The sequence below is a fragment of the Typopeltis vanoorti genome, chromosome 3, assembly GCF_054136105.1.
Source record: "Typopeltis vanoorti isolate ZY-2024b chromosome 3, IOZ_Tvanoo_1.0, whole genome shotgun sequence".
NCBI lineage: Eukaryota > Metazoa > Arthropoda > Arachnida > Uropygi > Thelyphonidae > Typopeltis > Typopeltis vanoorti.
Window position 1 is genome coordinate 42,004,692 of NC_143551.1, and position 21,828 is coordinate 42,026,519.

The following is a 21,828-nucleotide window of genomic DNA, read 5'->3' on the forward strand; positions in this document are numbered from 1 at the left end:
ATAGAGACCTACAAGTTGGTAAGGGTTTGTTATAGGATTAATGCTGGAGAAGTTCTACAGAAAATATTGGGAGATCGGGGGAGAACCAGAGGTCATCCTTGAAAACTGTATAAAGAAGGTGTGAGTAGGGGAGTGAGAGGCAGGTTTTTTTCGTGCAGAGTTGTAAATGATTGGAATGCCTTACCTGAGAGTGTGGTGTCTGAAGTAACTGGAATGTGTTCAAGGCACGGTATGATGAGCTGTGTGTGATAAAAGAACCTCCCAGATGAGTCTTTGACTCCATGAGGTCTTGGATAGTAATAATAAGAGATCCACAAGAAGAATATGTAGAATGACTAACCTGAGAATAAAAGTGAAAGGAGCTATTAAAACATATAAAGTTCAGGCCAGAAAAGTAATGAGTATTGTGAAGAAAGCTAAATCAGAGTGTGAAAAGAAATTGGTTATGCATGCTAATGGCATGTGGTTTTGAGTAGGATCTAATTGTACTATATGTAGATCGGTGCTGTAATAATTCAGTTTGCAATTGTACTTAGTGGTATCCATCAAAATGATGGCATTACCTTTGATGGGCTTTCATGATGACAAGATTGTAGTTTAAGTTACTGAGAGGAGAGAAGAGGTGATCTTTATGGTATATTATTATTATATGTGCACCTCCATGGAGACTGAAAACTGATCGCTGGAGACCCAAGCTGTATACACAACATCTATCATACCTTTCCTTGAACCCATTAATAGAAAAAGTGCTCACAACTGTTTCTGGCAACCAAATCCATTTATTCAGCACTCTCCAAGTGACAAATCTAGTCTGCACATCCCATAATAACTACACTCTTACTCAACTTGCAGGGATAACCACTTGTTCTACCTCTCTAGCTAAGTGCTAAAACATTTGCCGTGCATCAATCCTATAAAACCCTTTAAGTAACTTAAATATTTCTATCATATCCCATCTTGGTCACTCTCCTCTGAATCCTCTCCCCCACCAATGAAATGCAGAATTCATATTTCCATATGTAAATAGCCAAAAGTGTCACACCTTATTATTAAAATACTCTGGATTAGAGATAGATGTTGAAAGTTTTTCCACGTGGTTATATTATAAATTAAAGATGCCAAGAAATTATATTCTTGGTTTCATCCTTTATCCAAATATAATATATTTGGATAAATATATTATCCAAACTTTGTGCATGAAGTTACTTCATGCACAAAGTTTGTGCATGAAGTAACTTCATGACATGGCAACTCATATATAGAGGCTAATGACTTCACATCGATTGCTTTAGATCCCATAATGCACTGCACATATCCTTACAGACATGTATAATGCTATGCATTATAGGAAGGGACACTACCCTGAAAAGTTTCAACCTTTATTGAGGTCTCATCGGTGGGAGCCAGACCCAGAAGCAATGTCCATAAGGATCTCTGCATTGCATTATTGGATACTAAGGCAATCGATGTAAAGTCATTAGCCTCTATACAAATAGCTTAGTCGTGAAGTGACTTCATGTGCAAACTTTATTTGCTTACACTTGGATCAAGGATGAAACCAAGAATATAATTTCTTGGCATCTTTAATTTATAGTTTAACCAAGTGAAAAAACTTTCAACACTATCTCTAATCCAGAGTATTTTTAGTAATTTGGCTAATTGTGTATGGAATTATGACTTCTGCATTTCTTCAACCTTGGTATCACTTATGGATCTGGCTCTCACTGATGAGTCCTCAATAAAGGAGGGCACTAGTGAGAGAAGCGTTGCGGACGCAGCTCCTGATTCAGATAAGTTTTACTAGGAATAATTAAGTATATATGCGTAATTGTTTGAGTAAGAGTAGCCGTACACGTTGTACGCTACCGGTATTATTAGCGTGGGGGATTTTTCTTGCCTAAACTAAAATACGAAATCATAAATCATTATTATTAGACCTAGTAACCTAATAATAATGATTATTAATTTACTAATCGTTTCGTTAAGTGTGATGTCTGTTATATGTATTCCTTCAATTACATAAATGATTTGGGAATGTTTAGTGCAGATGGAAGAAGGGTGTGTGCGAAGTGTGATCTGAACGAGGAACTGATGAATGCAAATATGAAATTGATGACAGAAAGTGTTAGTACCGATTGTGTCTCAAGTGCACGTTTAAAAGAGAAGTACGGTGAGAAAGAGAGGCGAAAAAATGTTAAAAAAGCAGGAAAAAAGAAAAAGAGTGATTTGAAAACCATAACGGATGTTAAAAGGGACGAAAGTGAGGCAGAAAGAAACGAAATTGAGAGAACGAATGAAAGTAGAAAGTGTGATGCAGAAATCGCAAGTGAAAAAAATCGAAAGAATAAGTGATAGCGAAAAAAGAATGACTGATGGCGAGAGTTGACGCATGTTGGAACGAAAGTACTGAACCAAAGAAAGATGAATGACAGTAAAAGTGAGAAGAATGATAGCGAAAGTTGGATGCATCTTAGTCCGAAAGTACGGAAACAAAGAAAGATAAATGAGAGTGAAAGCGAGAAGAATGATAGTGAAAGTTGGACGTATGTTGGACCGAAAGTATGGAAACAAAGAAGGATGAATGAGAGGGAAAGTGAGAAGAGGTGGTCGAGAGTTAGAAAGTTAGAAAGATTTAATGATAGAGTCAATGTGTCGCGAGATTCGGAAGGTGAATTGGATTGGATGAGGCAAGAAATGAAATGGATGCAGAATGAAATTAAGAGAATTCAGGTCAAAACTATTAAAATAAATCATGATGGCATGAAAGAGTTAACGAAAGATGAGCGAGTGGCGTTGTATGGTGACTACATTATTAAGGGTGTGCTAGAGGATAAAATGCACAAGGTATGTTTTCCAGGCGGTAAAATGAGTAGAGTGATTGAGGCATTGGATACGAGGCGGGAGTGAGCAAAAGAGTTAATTGAATTAATTGGTACAAATGATTTGAGAGAGAACAAACAGCATGTCAAAATGAATGTCAGGAGACTGCTTGGAAAGATAAAAGAGAATAGTGTGACAGGAAGGGTAGTCAGTGTGTTGCCTAGGTATGATTGTGGTGAAATGAGGCAGAGAGCAAGGATTATGAATGATATTCTGGCTGAAATGTGTGAGGAGATGGGGAGTACAGTTTGTTAATGTGTGGAATGAGTTTGAGGGATGAAGTGAGCTGTATGGGAGCGATGGACTGCATTTGAGTAGTTATGGTGTGAGTCCCTTGGAGAGACTGCTGCTGGAAGGTAGAGAAGTGAATAGATTAAGAAGGGAGTGATGTGGAAGAGCAGGAGAGTAAGACAGGAGAGATTGAAGAAGTGGAAATGAATTGGAAGTGAGTGGTATGAGTATAGAAAATGAGAGAATGGGAGTGCAAGAGGACAGGGAAATGGGGAGACTCAGGGTGGACAGGGGGTACACAGCGTGAGAAAGGTGGATACTCCAAGAAAAGGTGAGAGCATGTGTAGGCAGGAAAGAAATGGGATGATCAGGGATCAAGAGGAAACAGATGGAATTGCAAAGGATTCTAGAATGAAGAGGCAGAAAGGGAAATGGCTCCAATCCAGCGTGGAAAGATCGCATCGAGTGAGTGGTATCAGTGGAACTAACTGTAGTTCCAGAAATGAGCTGTCATGTTTGTATACCAATGCTAGAAGTATAAGAAACAAGACGGATGAAATGGTTGCACTAATTCCGTCTGTGCACCCAAAGATTGTTGAAATAAGTGAGACATGATTAGATGAGGACGACATCCTGACAGGAATAGAGATGGAAAGGTATGATGTGTTTCGTGAGGTTAGAAGGGGTAAAAAGGGAGGGGGAGTGCTATTGATGATAGAGAAAGAGTTATGTCCATACAAGGTAGCGATGTAAGAGGGAAATAGGGCAAGTGGTTTTGAGGCAGTATGGTGTGAGATAGAGGTGAATAGAATCAAATACTTGGTGGGATGTTGTTATAGACCTGGTAATGTGGATGGTAGTGATAGTGAAATGTATAGACAAATAAGCCAAGCAAATAAGAAAAGGGTGATCATTATGGGTGATTTTAATTATGGCAATATAGACTGGAAGGAAGAGATAGCAACTGGAAGTAAAGAAAATGAGTTTCTTGAGTTTTTGAGGGATAAATAACTCAGACAGTATGTAACAGAGGGCACACGAGGATTAAGGGTCTTGGATTTGGTCATCTCATCGGAGGATGTAATTATAAATGAGGTGTCAAATCATCCACCTATTGGTGAAAGTGACCATGAGATGATTACCTGGGTGGTTGCCAGCAGTGCAAGGACCCCTGTTAAAAAAGGGTATATGTGGAAGTACAAGGGGGAGTGATTATGAAGAGCTCAGGAGACAGCTTGCAGGTGTAGCATGGAATGAGGAGTTAGCTGGAAAAGAGATCAATGCAGCTTGGGGGATTTTCAAGAACTATTTAGTAGCTGCAATGTCTAAATGTATACCACAGGTGAGAAGGTTAAATAATGTAGGTGTGAGATGGATGAATAAAGAAATTAAGCATGCGATACAGAGAAAAAGGGCATTGTGGAGGCAGCATAAGAGAAGTGGAAGTAACTAATTTCATGAAGTCTACAAGGACTAGGCAAGGAGGGTGACTTGGTTGGTGAGAGTAGCTAAAGAAAGGTATGAACAGCAGTTATCTAAGGAAGCCAAAAAGAATTCTAGGGAATTCTTTCGATATGTAGCCAGCAAAAGAAAGAATGATTATTGGGGTGTTCTACAGACCCAGGAGCATGGAGGATGGGGACCAGGAGATGTTTAGACAGCTAAGTTTGGCAAGTGCAAGAAGAATGATTGTTATGAGAGATTTTAACTACAGTAGTATAAATTGGAGAGAGGAAGATGCATGTAGCAATAGTGGAATGGAATTTCTAGAATTCTTGAGGGACAAATGTCTTAGGCAACATGTAACAGACGGAACAAGAGGTTCAAGAGTTTTAGATTTGGTTATAGCATCAGAAGAGTTGATAATAACTGAGATGACATCTCTCCCACCAGTTGGAGAGAGTGACCATATGGTTTTGACTACTTTGAAAATGAATAGGCATGCAGGAATATCAAAGAGACGGGAACTTATGTGGAATTATAATGCAGGTGATTCTAATATTCTTTGACATCAACTTCGGGAAGTTTCATAGAGGGAGCTATTGGAAGGACGGGATATCGTTAGTGCGTGGGAAATTGTGAAAGAATATTTGTTATCAGCAATGGTAAGTTGTATACCACGAGTGAATAAGAGGACACAATTTGGAGTAAATTGGATGACAAACAATATTAAACAGGAATTGCATGTGAAAAAGAGGCTATGGAAGAGATATAAGGAGACATGTGAAGAGAAGATGCGTGAAGAATATAAGACACAGGCCAGAAGAGTGACTAGTGTGGTAAGGAAAGCGAAACTGGAATATGAGAGGAGATTGGCCCAAAGATCCAAAGAAAATCCTAGGGAATATTTTAGTTATGTAGCCAGTAGGAGGATAAATGACTGTGGAAGAATGATATTGTGGGATAAAAATGGGAATGACTGATGCAGAGGACATAGTGGAATTGTTCAATGACCACTTTATTGGAGTATTTCATCCTGGGGGAGTCAGTTTTAATGCTAGAGGGATAGGACTGGTTCGAGGTCTGGAGGTACAGGAGAAGAGTGTGTTTCAGATACTGAGAAATCTGGATGTCAGTAAAGCTTTGGGACTGGATGGAATTTCACCACAAGTTTTGAGAGAATGTGCTAGGGAACTGACAGTGCCTTTAACCTGGCTTTTCAATGAAAGTCTGGCTTCGGCAAAGGTGCCCAGGGAATGGAAGGAAGGTAAGATAGTGCCATTGCATAAGGGTGGTAACAGACTGGAAGTGTCTAATTATAGGCCAGTCTGTGTGTCATCAGTAGTTGTTAAGATCTTGGAGAAAGTAGTGAGGGACCATATACAGCATTGGGCAGATGAGGGTAATATTATCTGTGAGAATCAACATGGATTTGTGAAAGGGCACTCTTGTTTTAGCAATATGCAAGCCTTTTATAATAAAGTTACAAGAACATTAGATGAAGGAAAGGCATATACTGCAATTTTCTTAGACTTAGCAAAGCATTTGTCTGGGTCTGGATGTCAGATTGGTCAACTGGATTCAGGATTGGCTGTCTGATAGGTATCAGAGAGTTGTGAATGGTGGAGGAGTTTCAAGGAGACAGAAGGTTACAAGTGGGGTTCCACAGGGCTCAGTACTAGGACCTATATTGTTTAACCTTTATATCAATGACATTGCCAGTGGATTGCAAGGGGATATTCAGTTGTTTGCGGATGATGCGAAGCTGGGAAGGATTATTATTAATAGTGCAGATTTGGTAGCCCTGCAAGAGGATTTGAATAAGCTAGATAGATAGGCAAATGAATGGGGTTGTCAGTTTAATGCAGCAAAATGTAAGGTCTTGAGGTTTGGGAAACATCGATGGGATGCTGCATACTCTATGGGAGGAGTTATACTGGAGAAGTTGGGGAGACAAGAGATCTGGGGTTGATGATTGATAGAAACCTGAAGTTTAGGGGACATATTGCAAAGGTGGTGAAGGTAACCCAGAGGATTGTTGCAATTATGAGAAAGACACTGACCTGCAGAGATAAGAGGGTTATCATTCCGTTGTATAAGCCTCTGATCAGACCACACTTGGATTATTGTTCTCAGATTTGGTCCCCGGGATTTGAAGGGGATAAATTAACTGTGGAAAAGATACAAAGACGGATGACAAAGATGGTCTCAGGACTGTACAGGGATAGTTATGAGAATCGGCTGACGGAATGTGGACTGCAGAGTTTGGTGGATCGAAGAAGGAGAGGTGATATGATTGAGACTTTTAAACTGTTGAGAGGTGCTTACAGGGTTGACACTGGGGAGTTCTTTCACTTGGTTGAACAGCGGGAAGGAGTGATGACAAGAGGCCATCCCTGGAAGTTACGAAAGGAAACTGTGAGCAAGAGGGTGAGGAGTGGTTTCTTTGCATGGAAGGTGGTTGAGCCGTGGAATGTATTGCCTGATAGAGTGGTGAGGGTGAGAACGGTCAATGAGTTTAAGGAGTGGTATGATAGACTTTGTGTTTCTTAGGGGGAACCTCCCCTCAGTGAGTCTTGACAGACTTTATGTTCTTAGGAAGGACCTCCCATGATGAGTCTTTTGACTCCATGGAGGCCTGATTAATATTAATAATAATACTAATAATAATTATGGAAGGATGACTTTCATTGGAGGCAATGGTATAAAGACAGCTGATGCAGAATGTGTGGTGGAGATACTTAATGAGCAGTTAATAAATATCTTTCAATCTTGTGAATGTGACTTCATAGAGAGATTGAGATGAGTTGATGATGGGGAAGAAAGACTGACTGTAAGTCAGCAATAGGTGTTTGGGAAGGTGAGTAAACTAGATATAAATAAGGCTGTGGGACTTGATAATATATCACTGCATATTCTGAAGGAATGTGCCAGAGAGTTGACACCTGCCTTGACATATTTTTTTAATGCGAGTCTTGCACTTGGTCATGTTCCTAAAGAGTGGAAGGAGGGCAAGATTGTGACACTTCATAAAGGTGGTGATCGAACTCAAGCATCAAACTGTAGGCCTATCTCTGTGTCAGGTGTTGTGGTTAAGTTGTTGGAGAAGCTTGTGAGAACTAGGATCCAGAGTTGGGTTGACAACAATGGTATAATTTTAGATTGACAGTATCGATTTGCTAAAGGGAGGTCATGTTTTAGTAATCTACTTACTTATTACAATAAAGTGACTGTTTCCTTGGACAGAGGAGAAGGATACACAGTAATCTGCTCAGTAATAAGCTATGTGGGGTTCTGCTTATGATAAGTGATGACCTATGTCCTCTAAGAGTGGAGAATTTGGAAGGAAGTGAGACAAATGATTTTGAGAGCGTATGGTGTGAGGTCGAGGTAGGCAAGACAGGATATTTAGTGAGGTGTTGCTATAGACCCAGGAGCACACAGGATGGGGACCAGGAGATGTTTAGACAGCTAAGTTTGGCAAGTGCAAGAAGAATGATTGTTATGGGAGATTTTAACTTCAGTAGTACAAATTGGAGAGAGGAAGATGCATGTAGCAATAGGGGAATGGAATTTCTAGAATTCCTGAGAAACAAATGTCTTAGGCTACATGTAACAGAGGGAACAAGAGGTTCAAAAGTTTTGGATTTGGTTATAGCATCGGAAGAGTTGATAATAACTGAGTTGACGTCTCTCCCACCAGTTGGAGAGAGTGACCATGGTGTTGACTTGGAAAATGAATAGACATGCAGGAGTATCAAAGAGACGGGAACATATGTGGAATTATAAGGCAGGTGATTATAATAGTCTAAGACGTGAACTTGGGGAAGTTTCATGGAGGGAGGAATTGGAAGGCCGGGATATCATTAGTGCATGGGAAATTATGAAAGAATATTTCTTAGCAGCAATGGTAAGTTGTATACCACGAGTGAACAAGAGGACACAATTTGGAGTAAAGTGGATGACAAACAATATTAAACTGGAATTCCATGCGAAAAAGAGGATATGGAAGAGATATATGGAGACAGGTGAAGAGAAGATGCATGAAGAATATAAGACACAGGCCACAAGAGTGACTAGTGTGGTAAGGAAAGCGAAACTGGAATATGAAAGGACATTGGCCCTAAGATCCAAAGAAAATCCCAGGGAATTTTTTAGCTATGTGGCCAGTAGGAGGAGAAATGACTGTGGAAGAATGATATTGTGGGATAAAAATGGGAATAGAGTGACTCATGCAGAGGACATAGTGGAATTGTTCAATGAACACTTTATTGGAATATTTCATCCTAGAGGAGTCAGTTTTAATGCTAGAATGATAGGACTTTTTCGAGGTCTGGAGGTACAGGAGGAGAGTGTGTTTCAGATACTGCGTACTCTGGATGTCAGTGAAGCTGTGGGACTGGATGGTATTTCACCACGAGTTTTGAGAGAATGTGCTAGGGAATTGACAGTGCCTTTAATGTTGCTTTTCAAGGAAAGTCTGGCTTTGGCAAAGGTGCCCAGGGAATGGAAGGAAGGTAAGATAGTTCCATTGCTTAAGGGTGGTAACAGACTGGAAGTGTCTAATTATAGGCCAGTCTGTGTGTCATCAGTAGTTGTTAAGATCTTGAAGAAAGTAGTGAGGGACCGTATACAGCATTGGGCAGATGATGGTAATGTTATCTGTGAGAATCAACATGGATTTGTGAAAGGACGCCCTTGTTTTAGCAATATACTAGCCTTTTATAATAAAGTTACAAGAACTTTAGATGAGGGAAAGGCATATACTGCAATTTTCTTAGACTTGGCGAAAGCATTTGACAGGGTGCCACATGTTAAGCTGATATTTAAGTTGCAGCACATGGGTCTGGATGTCAGATTGGTCAACTGGATTCAGGATTGGCTGTCTGATAGGTATCAGAGAGTTGTGTATGGTGGAGCAGTTTCCAGGAGGCAGAGAGTTACAAGTGGGGATTTCCACAGGGCTCTGTACTAGGACCTATATTGTTTAACCTTTATATCAATGACATAGCCAGTGGATTGCAGGGGGATATTCAGTTGTTTGCGGATGATGCGAAGCTGGGAAGGATTATTAGTAATAGTGCAGATGTGGTAGCCCTGCAAGAGGATTTAAATAAGCTTGATAGATGGGCAAAGGAATGGGGACATCAGTTTAATGCAGCAAAATGTAAGGTCTTGAGGTTTGGGAAACATCGATGGGATGCTGCATACTCTATGGGAGGAGTTATACTGGAGGAAGTAGGGGAGACAAGAGATCTGGGGTTGATGATTGATAGAAACCTGAAGTTTAGTGGACATATTGCAAAGGTGGTGAAATTAACCCAGAGGATTGCTGCAATTATGAGAAAGACACTGACCTGCAGAAATAAGAGGGTTATCATTCCGTTGTATAAGCCTCTGATCAGACCACACTTGGATTATTGTTCTCAGATTTGGTCCCCGGGATTTGAAGGGGATAAATTAACTGTGGAAAAGATACAAAGACGGATGACAAAGATGGTTTCAGGACTGTACAAGGATAGTTCTGAGGATCGGCTGAGAGAATGTGGACTGCAGAGTTTGGTGGATAGAAGAAGGAGAGGTGATATGATTGAGACTTTTAAACTGTTGAGAGGTGGTTACAGGGTTGACACTGGGGAGTTCTTTCGCTTGGTTGAACAGCAGGAATGAGTGATGAGAAGAGGCCATCCCTGGAAGTTACGAAAGGAAACTGTGAGCAAGAGGGTAAGGAGTGGTTTCTTTGTGTGGAGGGTGGTTGAGCCGTGGAATGCATTGCCTGATGAAGTGGTGGGAGCGAGAACAGTCAGTGAGTTTAAAGAGTGGTATGATAGACTTTGTGTTTCTCAGGTGTGGGGACCTCCCCTCGATGAGTCATGACAGACTTTATGTCTGAGGAAGACCTCCCTCGAAGAGTCTTTTGACTCCTTGGAGGCCTGAATAATAATAATAATAATAATATACTTGGATTTCGCAAAAGCTTTTGATAGAGTATCTCATGATAAGTTGACAGTCGAACTAGAGCAGATGGGGTTGTATATAAAATTAGTGCATAATAAAATTAGTTTAATCCTTTATCCAAGTGTGAGCAAACAAAGTTTGTGCCTGAAAGTATCTTCAGGACTGGGGTAACGTAAGGTGGTACAACACCAGGGTAACTCATTGCAAAGGTGGAGCAAGCTACCATCAATCCTATAGCTTGCTCCACCTTTGCAACGAGTTGCCCTGGTGTTGTACCGCCTTACCCCAGTCCTGAAGATACTTTCAGGTGCAAACTTTGTTTGCTCACACTTGGATAAAGGATTAAACTAATTTCATTATACTCTAACCAAGTGAAAAATAAACTTTCAAAATAGATTAGTGCATTGGATTGGAGACTGGCTATCTGATAGGTATCAACAAGTTGTGTATGGGGGTGCGATATCCAGGAAAAGGAAAGTCACTAGTGGAGTGCCTCAGGGGTCTGTTTTAGGGCCATTACTATTTAACTTGTATATTAATGATATTGGCAAGGGTTTGGATGGAGATATTGAGTTGTTTGCAGATGATGCAAAGTTGGGACGAACCTTAAAGAGTAGTGAAGATGTTGTGGCCTTACAAGAGGACTTGAATAGATTGAGTGATTGGGCAAGCAGATGGGGATGTGAGTTCAATTGCAAAATGTAAGGTTTTAAAATTTGGAAAACATAGATGGGATGCAGAATTTATGCTTGGTGAGAGTATATTGTTGGAAGTGGAGGAAATAAGAGATCTGCCGGTGATAGTGGAATTAGGATCTAAAATTTAGGGGACATATAGCCAAAATTGTGAAGACAACACAAAGACTTCTAGGAATGATGTGGAGGACACTGACGTGTAGAAGTAGGGAGATTCTTGTTCCTTGTATAAGGCTTTCATTAGGCCACACATGGACTATTGTTCCCAGATTTGGTCACTGGGTTTTCAGAAGGATGAAGAGATGTTGGAAAGGGTCCATAGGCGACTGACTAAGGTAGTTTCTGACCTCTGGAATGTTGAGTATGAGGAAAGATTGAGAAGATGTAATTTGCAGAGTCTAGTGGAGAGAAGGAAGAGGGGCTATATGATAGAGACCTACAAGTTGGAAAGGGGTTGTTATAAGATCAATGGTGGAGAAGTTCTACAGAGAATAGTGGGAGATCAGGGGAGAACTAGAGGTTATCCCTGGAAACTGTTTAAAGAGGGTGTGAGTAGGGGAGTGAGAGGCAGGTTTTTTTCGTGCAGAGTTGTGAATGATTGGAATGCCTTGCCTGAGAATGTGGTGTCTGCAAGGAGTTTGAGTGTGTGTAAGACACGGTATGATGAGATATGTGTGTGTTTGTGATAAAAGGACCTCCCAGACGAGTCTTTGTCTCCAGAGGTCTTGTTTAATAATAATAATAATAAAAGATTGAAACTGGTCTGGTAGCGTCCCTTCCCATAATGCATAGCATTACAGATGTCTGTAATGTACAACAGGTTTCCTCCCACGATGAGTCTTCGGACTCCTTGGAGGTGTCACGAATAATAATAAGAAGAAGAAGAAGAAAGATGCGTGAGCATGATATACTGATGGACCATGAGGCTTGTTTGAATAAGAATAGAGAACATAGCAGAGTAAGTGAAATGAATGTTGAAAAAGAGCGTGCAGCTGTTAAGAAAGCATCCAGGAATGATGGCAAAAAAAAAAAAAGAGAATGAAACATTCAAAAATAATATTTTGACAGTAAGGTGATACACCTTTTCACTACTTGTATAAAGGAAATACGTGACTTTTGCATTACTTCTACCTTAGTATCTCTACTGAGTCTGGCTTCCACTGATGAGACCTCAGTAACGGTCTAAACTGGTCTGGATAGTGGACCTTCCTATAATGCACAGCATTATACATGTCTGGAAGGATGTATGCTTCATATTGTCAGATACTAAGTCTGATTAATGACTTCATCTGATTAATGTGAAGTAATTAATCTCTACATACAACTACTTAGTCATCCACAAACTTTGTTCACTTACAGTTAGATATAGGATTACACAAAAATTTAATTTATTGGCAAGTTTAATTTTAATGGTAATCAATACTGGATTTCTGTTCATAACATGGATTAGTCATTATGAAAAATATAAATATCTCTTGTTATTGTTACTCCTCTTTATTCCTCTTCTGTATATTGTTTATAAGGTCTTAATACATTCACATCTGGATTACTGTGGTAAGGTTTCATCTGTGTTTTTTGGAGAATGAAGAAGTGAAGAGGTTGGTTGGTTTATAGTTTATTTGACACAAAAACTACAAAGGTCATACTGTGCCATACTAAAGGTTACAACATTAGCATTTACAGAAAATTGTAAACAATATGTCTGTACAAGAATCTAGTTCCACAAAGCAGCATCTATAGATAAACAGAATTGCTGCTGAGGGCACAGCAACACACAAGGTTAGAGGTTATTACAGTAGTGCAAAAATAGTTAACAATATAAGTTAATACACAAAATATGAAACACTAAGCCAAGGAATGCAGTATCTACATATATGTAAAATTATAATAGATGCTTTTATAGCAGTACAAAAATAGGCAAAAAGGGATTTTGCCTTTTTTGCCTATTGCTAAACTGAATTTAGCAATAATTCAGTTTAGCAATAGGGTAAACAGAATTACTAGAAGGTACACAAATAGACAAGGTGTCCTACAGCACTACGTGATTATTCGTAAAATGAAGTAGTAAATAAGATGCAAAGTCCTCCATTTTGTCTTGTGCTTTATTCTGCCACTGAGTTCCAGCCATCTCTTTAATCTCATCCTCCCACTGTCTCTTTGGTCTTCCTATAGCTCTCCTTCTATCTCTAGGATATCATTCATATATAAACCTTTCTCTTTTTGAGTATTAATTCTTGCATATGACCTGCCCATTGCTATTTGGATCTTGATCTTTGAATGGCTGTTATAATGTCTCTTACCCTAGTGTGAGCTTTCACTGAAGTATTGAACTTTCTATCTTGAATGGTAATACTTAGCAGCAATCTTTCCATTTATCTCTGTGTTGGCCTGAACTTGATGGTCAATTTTTCAGTCTAAGTCCATGCTTAATTTTCATATGAAATGACTGGAAGTATATTTTTCTTTGAATATTTTTATTTCAAGGCAGATTGGGATATCTCCTTTGAATGCTTCACGTTGTTTCCCAAAGGGCTATCCAATCAAGTTGAATTATACATGTAATTTATTCTTCACAGCCGACATCTCTGCTGTGATTGTTTGTCTCAAGAAACATAAGAAGTTACTATATCTATTTTTTAGTGTTCCACATGTACTGGATTTTTGGTTATATGTTTATTATGCAATCATTTTTTGTCTTTAAATTTAATCCACTCTATTTTTATAAGAAATGTTTGATATTTTTCCTGATTTTATAAATGCATTTGAATTTACATGACCATGTATATCAATATATGTTTTTTCCATTCCTTGATTTTTTAGTGCTTCTAAAATAGCTAACATTGAGATTATATTATGTGCCTTTTCAAATTCAATAAAACGACTAGACAAATCAATAAAAAAACCATAATAATAATAATAATTTTATTATTATTATTCAGTTTTTTTTCCACCATTCCACACCCTCTTACTCACCACCAGCGCTGGCGCCTAGTTTTTTTCTTGTGTGTGCAATTAATGTTCACTGCCTTTCCAAAAAAGTTTTGTTTGAATAAAGTGTGAATAAAATGAACAGGAAATGAAAAACAAATGAAAACCGCTTTACAGTATAATGTTACTGTAAAGCGTTAATCACTGTAAAAAGGTGATTTTTTTTACACGGAACTCAACAATTAATCATAAGGTGATTTATGATACATCAAAAAATAAAGAAGAACTATGTTAGGAATATTTTCTTAAATTTTACGAAATAATCGGGTCCAGGATACAATTTCAGAATTTATTTGTTCACATCCGGGAAGATCTGAAGGGGCCCGAACGGTCATTCATAATTATATGTATCATTTGTTGTTATAACAGCAAAGGAGAGAAAGAAGAAAGTTATATACAGAAAAGGAGAGAAAGAAGAGGAGAGACCTGTTAACAGATAATATAACTCATGTATATTATGTGAAGTAGAGCTTTGTCAAGCATTAGGTTCCTCGGATTCACCACTCCCATGCTCACTAAAAATGAACCCTTCCCCAACAATACAAATAAAGTACTGATTACAAATTTACAACTAATGATTTCATTATTTGTGGACTTGCTTTTTTTTTTTCCATATCAACTATGGGAGACAATCCATCCAAATATGAAATTGTCTTTCAGTTTATATAAACTAAAACCAATAGTGATATTATTTTATAACAGTTTGCAGCTATTTTAACTATTATTTGGTAACTATTATAATCCTCTAACACATAAAATGATTTAATATATTTTTTTCTATTTAAAATAACTCTAAATGTTTTCTGAGTCTTTAAATAATAAATTATTTAATCATTATTTCATTATTTTAATTAATTCACAGGAGAAGAAAAGGAGTGTTTGGACCTGGAATGGGAAGAAAGTGTGTTGTTTTTGTAGATGATCTCAATATGCCAGCCAAGGAAAAGTGGGGTGCTCAGCCACCAATTGAACTGTTGCGACAATGGCTAGATCATAGCCATTGGTATGACAAGAAAGATACATCCCGACTTGAAATTGTTGATGTGGTTTGTTTGCTTATTTTGGTTCATTGAAATTGATCAATAATCTTTAACCAAAGTTGAAATTTATAGAAGTATCTGTAATTGTACTATTAACCCCATCATATAGTTTTTATACAACATTTCTTGTTAGGAAATGAAGGATTAAAATTTAAATAAGGTTGAGATGGATTTTCTGTGCCTAAATAGAGAACATACCATAATCATCAGCTAGAGACCTATTTCTCTATCTAATACTGACTACAAGATATTTTTCTGCATTTCCAATATCAGACTCAAAGTAGGAATGAGATACATGATTAAAAGATACATAATTATTCTTACTATGAGAGGCTTTTTAAATAGTTCTATCCTCTTAATTCAATGTGGTCTTATAGGCAATTGCAGGGATGACTGGAGAGCAATCCCAGGCAGAGAAAGCCAACTCAAGGCGGTTAACTCAGACAAGACTAACCACCTGAGTATCAGTGATCTTTGCACTTTAGTTTCAATTAATCTCTTGGTTGTTCATGTGCATGAGACTGATGAAAAAGGAAAACTGATAAGGTTTGGCTATATGATGATATAAAAGAGCTGAAGCCTTTTTCTCTATCTGTCTTTTATTTCTTCCAATACTATCAGGCTCTATTGCACCCCTGCTAACTACTCTATGTCTATGATGAATACCCTTTACTTTTTCACCTCAGTAAAGGTAAAAACAGGTTTGGGTAGTGACCCTTCTCATAATGCATAGCATCATTATTATTATTATTATTATAATTATTATCATCATCGTCATCATCACGTAACACCTCCAGGAATCCAAAGGCTCATCAAGGGAAGGCACCTACTCTGTAACTCTCCGTCTCCGCCACTCCACTGATTGCAACTACCTTCATCATCTACACCAACGCCATCCACCGCCGACTACCAACACTAGTATTTTCAACGACAATCACAAACATCCATGCCCAAGGCGGGATTTGAACCCACAGCCTTTTGGCTGAAGAGCAGATAAGCTAACCAACCACTATGATAACCAGTCATCCAACCAGGCTGGCACCTATACATGTCCCTAAGGATATGTGCCTTGCATTATGGGGATACTAAGGCAATCGATGTGAAGTCATTAGCCCTATGTACAGGTAGCCCATTTGTGCAGATACTTCATGCACCAACTTTGTTTGCTTAAACTTGGATAAAGGATGAAACCAAGAATATAATTACTTGGCATCTTTAATTTATAGCACGAGGGTGGTCTGAAAAGTTCTCGGCCTAACAATGAATTTTTAATTTCAAAATTATTTTTATTTTTCAACATAATCTCCCTTAAGACTAATACATTTCTTCCAGCAATGCTCCAGCACCATTATCCTGTCCCTGTAGTGGTTCTTAGTAAGATCTGCAAAATACCCCTCTACAGCTGCAATCACCTCTTGTTTCGAAGAAAAACGCTGACTAGCGAGGAAGAATTTTAGTTTTGAAAAGATATAGAAGTCAGAGGGAGCCAAATCTTGGGAATAGGGTGGATGTTCCAACAATTCATAGTGCAGATCCCTTAATTTTCCCATTGCCAAAACACCTTTGTGGGCAGGTGCATTGTCCTGATGAAAGATGATTTTTTTCTACTGCAAACCGGGTCTTTTCTCACAAATTTTTTCATCTAGTCTGGTTAAAAGATCGGAATGATATTCCTCATTATTGTTTTACCATTTTCAAGATAATTAATAAACAAAATGCCTTTAGCATCCCAAAACACTGATGTCATGACCTTTCCTGTTGATGGAACTGATGGCGCTGAATAACTGGCTTCTGTCCACTGTTTGGATTCTGGTGTGTAATGGTGAATCCAAGTCTCATCCATAATAATAAATCGATGCACAAAATCAGTTTTATTCTTGTTAAAATGCTTCAAGCACTGTTCAGAGATTTTCATGCGAGTGCATGTTTGATCTGCTGTGAGCAAGCACAGCACCCACCAAGCTTTTTCATATGCAATTCTTCATGTAAAATATATCCTATTCATTCTTTTGAAATGCATATAGTCTCAGCAATTTCATGCACTTTGACTCGCCGGTCATCCTATACCATATTGTGCACTTGATCAATGATTTCTTGTGTTGTTACACTTTTTGGACGTTCTTCACATGGCTCATCTTCAAGGGGTAATGCCACGTTTAAACTTAGCAGCCCATTTCTTAATTTTGAAAATGAAGGAGAAGAGTGCCCATAAACTTTTATGAACTTTTGAATGAATTTCTTTTGCTGTTAAACCTTCTTTTACAAAGAATTTTATAACTGCATGATACTGGATTGCATCCATTGCAAGGGATACAGAGAAAACTTTTGCTTCAGACAGCTGTATAAAATAAACTGCTTGATAGAATGACTTGCAATTTCACATGGATGCTTATGACAGATATACCAACTTAGAAAAAAAAAAATCTTGCCGATAGTGTTGCCATCTATGGTCGATGCCAAGAACTTTTCAGACGACCCTCGTATAACAAACACAAAAAACTTTCAAAATCATTCGATTTTAGGCAGTGCATTCCATTGACCAACCACTATGCACCACTACTCTTGAATGATTCACTACTTGTTTTTCTGCACTGTCTTTCATTTTATTCTTTCACACGCTTCTATTTGTACTCACCAAATGTCTAATCTCATTTTTACATATGCCTCATCTCATTTCTCATCTTAATCATCTCATTCTTCAATGCTTACATTCTGGTAATCGTGCTTTCTTTCATGTTGTCAGTCACTCCCACTTTTGTTCTTTCAACAGGCCCTCTTCCATTCTTGCATTCATTCTTGCTTTTGTCCCATCACTCTTGCATTTTTCTCTTCCCACAATCATATCTTTTATTCTTTCATATTCACAGCGAACCTCCAGAACTGCATGTCACATTTTGTCTAATATTCATTCCTTAACTCTTATTTAACTTCCTGCAATCCAACAAAAATCACAGTTACTGAAGACCACGATTCTGTCGCTTCTCTTGTTTAATCTCTTAACAAACACAATCCCCCCCCCCACATTCCTCTGTATAGATATACACACACTAGACTCTCAACAATGAACCATCTTCAAAAAATCAACTCTGCTTACCATATTAAATTTTTTCATCACATGTTTTGCTGTTCCTGTTCTCACTGCAATTTTGCCTTCATTAACTGTAGGCAATATTATACAAAAGTCATTATTGAATGACTAACTGCTGCCTTGACACTTACTATGTATTCAATCTTGGATATCACTTAATAAATAAATTTTCACTGAAATGCATACAGTTTCATGCCAGCATTACATAAAAATAAATCTCGTTTTTGCTAGTGTAGTTCTAGCAGAATTAATTACTAAATCAAACAGGCAGATGAAGAAGAGGTTTTAAAAAGTATAAAGATTGTAGTGGAAAGCATTTACATGGGATATATAATACACAAGCTAGGAAATTACTATTATAGTGAGAAAGACAAAATTAGAATATGAGGAGAGACTAGCACTGTGATCCAAGGAAATCCTAAGGAATTCTTTTGTTATATGGCCATTGGAATGAAAAATGATTGTTCATGAATGACCTTGCTAGATGGAAATGGGGTTGGGTGACCATTTGAGATGACATTAAAGAGTTGTTTATTTATTATTGGAGTATTCCATCCTGGAAATGTAGATTCTATTATTAGAGAGGTCCAAGTTTTAGATATGCAATAGGAGAATCTGTTATAAGTAGCAAGTACTCTACGGGTCAATAATGAAGTGGGACTGGTTTGGATTTCTCCCTGAGTTTAAAAGTAACAAACGGTGTTAAGGAACAGGTAGCTCTGGTGACCTGGCTTTCAGTGAAAGTCTAGCTATTGGATTGGTATTCAAAGAGCAGAATGAGTGTACAATAAAGCCATTGCTTTAGACAGCAATTGAATGTGAGTGTCAAACTATTGATCACTCTTTTTTTTATTTTTCTGTAGTTAAAATTTTGACAAAATTAGTAAGAGATCATATACAAAATTTGGGAACATGAGGGTAATATTATCTATGATGGTCAGCATGGATTTGTTAAGGGATACTTTTGTTTCAGTAATCTGATTTACTTTTATAACAAAGTAACAAGAGCAGATGATGAGGGAAAAGACATATACCTGCAATTTCATTGGATTTTGCAAAGATATTTGGTAGAGTACTACGATTAGTTGAAATTTCAGTTACAGCATATATGTTTATATATCAGGTTACTGAATGGAAATTGGTACTTTGATTGACATCAAGAAGTTGTGTTACTATAATAGATTTAGTTTAATCCTTTATCCCAGTGAGAGCAAACAAAGTTTGCGCCTGAAAATATCTTCAGGACTAAATATAGTGTTGTACTATCTTATCCAGTAAGTAGTGCAACACCAAGGCAACTCGTGGCAAAGGTGGAGCAAGCTACCAGGCACTTCTAACCCAGTATCTCCCATAATGCAAAACACATTTCCTATGTGGATATGTATACTGTTATGCATTAAAGGGATTGGCCATCTACCCAGACTAGTTTCGACCTTTATTGAGGTCTCTTCAGTGGGAGCCAGGCCCAGAGCTGGAGATACCAGGCAGAAGCAGTAGCAAGTCATCTGTGCCTATGGGAGTTGCCAAAAGGTTTATCACCTTTTTTTAAAAATTACTCTGGATTTAGAGAAAGATGTTGAAAATTTATTTATCACTAGGTTAGACTATAATAGATTTAGTTTAATCCTTTATCCCAGTGAGAGCAAACAAAGTTTGCGCCTGAAAATATCTTCAGGACTAAATATAGTGTTGTACTATCTTATCCAGTAAGTAGTGCAACACCAAGGCAACTCGTGGCAAAGGTGGAGCAAGCTACATGGCCAATCCCTTTAATGCATAACAGTATACATATCCACATAGGAAATGTGTTTTGCATTATGGGAGATACTGGGTTAGAAGTGCCTGGTAGCTTGCTCCACCTTTGCCACGAGTTGCCTTGGTGTTGCACTACTTACTGGATAAGATAGTACAACACTATATTTAGTCCTGAAGATATTTTCAGGCGCAAACTTTGTTTGCTCTCACTGGGATAAAGGATTAAACTAAATCTATTATAGTCTAACCTAGTGATAAATAAATTTTCAACAAGTTGTGTTACTGGGAGCATTATCAAGGAGAAGAACGCTCTCAAGGGTGTGTGTTCCATACTGCTCAGTACTGAGAAATTTGCTGTACAACCCTTGTATCAATGATATTCTCATTGACTATAGGGTGATATTCAGTTGTTTTCAGATCATATGAAGTTTGGAAAAGTTGTTTGCAATACTTCTGATGTTATGATCCTTCAGGAGCAGGAGGATTGAATAACCTGGACAAATGGGTAAACAAATCAAGTACATTTTGTTACATTCAGTTTAATGCAACTAAATGTATGGTCTTGCAGTTTGGGACTGATGGAAGGTTTCATACCCTGTTGGTGTAACTATACCAGAAAAGTGGTCCTCAAACTCCAATTTGGGAGATATGTTGCAAGCTGGAGAATTCAATCCAGACAATTGCTGCAATACTAAGTACTTTGACCAGCAGAGATAAAAGGATGGTGATTCCATTTTATAATGTTCTGATCTGACCTTATCTTGATTGATTGATTGATTGATTAGTATTTAGCCTTATGGCTGTTTGGGGGTAGCTATATATGCCACCATCTAGGGAAATGATTATGAGCATGATGGTTTCTCGTTGCCTTCTTTGTCATACTATTATCCTATGACTGTAGCCTGTGTGTTCACAGGTCCCGTTTGCCTGCTTGCAGGATGAAAAATCCCAGATAAATTGGTGGAAAAAACCTTGCTGTCCACGCCCAAGACCGGCTAACTTGGCTATGGCTGAGGAAGATCCTTAAGCTCCTCACATCGTTGATGGGAATCGAACCTAGGACACTCCTTCCCCAGGCATATGGTTGCGAAGTGCATAGGCACTAGGCTAACCACGCAGACTTTATCTTGATTATTGTTGTCAAATGCTAGCCACCAGCATTTGAAAAGAATGAAGTAACCGTAGTGTGGTTACAGAGGCAGATAATAAAAAATGATATCGAGACTGTAATGTTGGTTATGAGGATAGAGTGAGGGTGTGCAAATTACAAGTTTGAGATAGATGAAGAAGTGATATGCCTAAGTCATTTAAACTGTTTGGTGGTGTTACGGTATTGATACTAGAGATTTTTCATACGGTAGAACAAGGACCAGGGACTATCCTTGCATGAGGTGAGAGTGAAAGGTGGTGTTTTTGCATTTAGGGATTTTGGATCATGAATGCATTGCTTGAGAGGGTTGTAAGAGTTCAGATATTGAATAAGTTTAAGGAATGGTGTGATGTGCTTTCCTCAAGAATGGCCTTCTGCAATAACTCTCTTGTTACAATGAACTTTCTTATTATTATTAATAATAATGACTATCTCTGCTTGAAAATGCTTTGGAGTCTGCAATTATGTTAACTTCTTTTTTTTTTCAGGTAAAAGGCTAAGTAATAGAATTAAATATACAGTATTTGCTGGTTCATAAGTTGCTGGTGACCTTGGTTAACTATTGAGATGATTTCTCTAATGGAAGAAAGAAGAAATAGAAAA

The 21,828-nt window shown here is 38.1% G+C and overlaps 1 protein-coding gene across 1 annotated transcript in view; it reads left to right on the plus strand.

The window, feature by feature from the left end:
• LOC150108079 (dynein axonemal heavy chain 3-like) overlaps positions 1-21,828 on the plus strand; it is a 1,881,116-nt gene that overhangs the window by 739,552 nt on the left and 1,119,736 nt on the right. Inside the window, exon 36 of the mRNA XM_090415945.1 lies at positions 15,055-15,238. Within this exon, the coding sequence (XP_090272071.1) occupies positions 15,055-15,238 (184 nt within the window). The remainder of the gene's footprint in view (positions 1-15,054; positions 15,239-21,828) is intronic.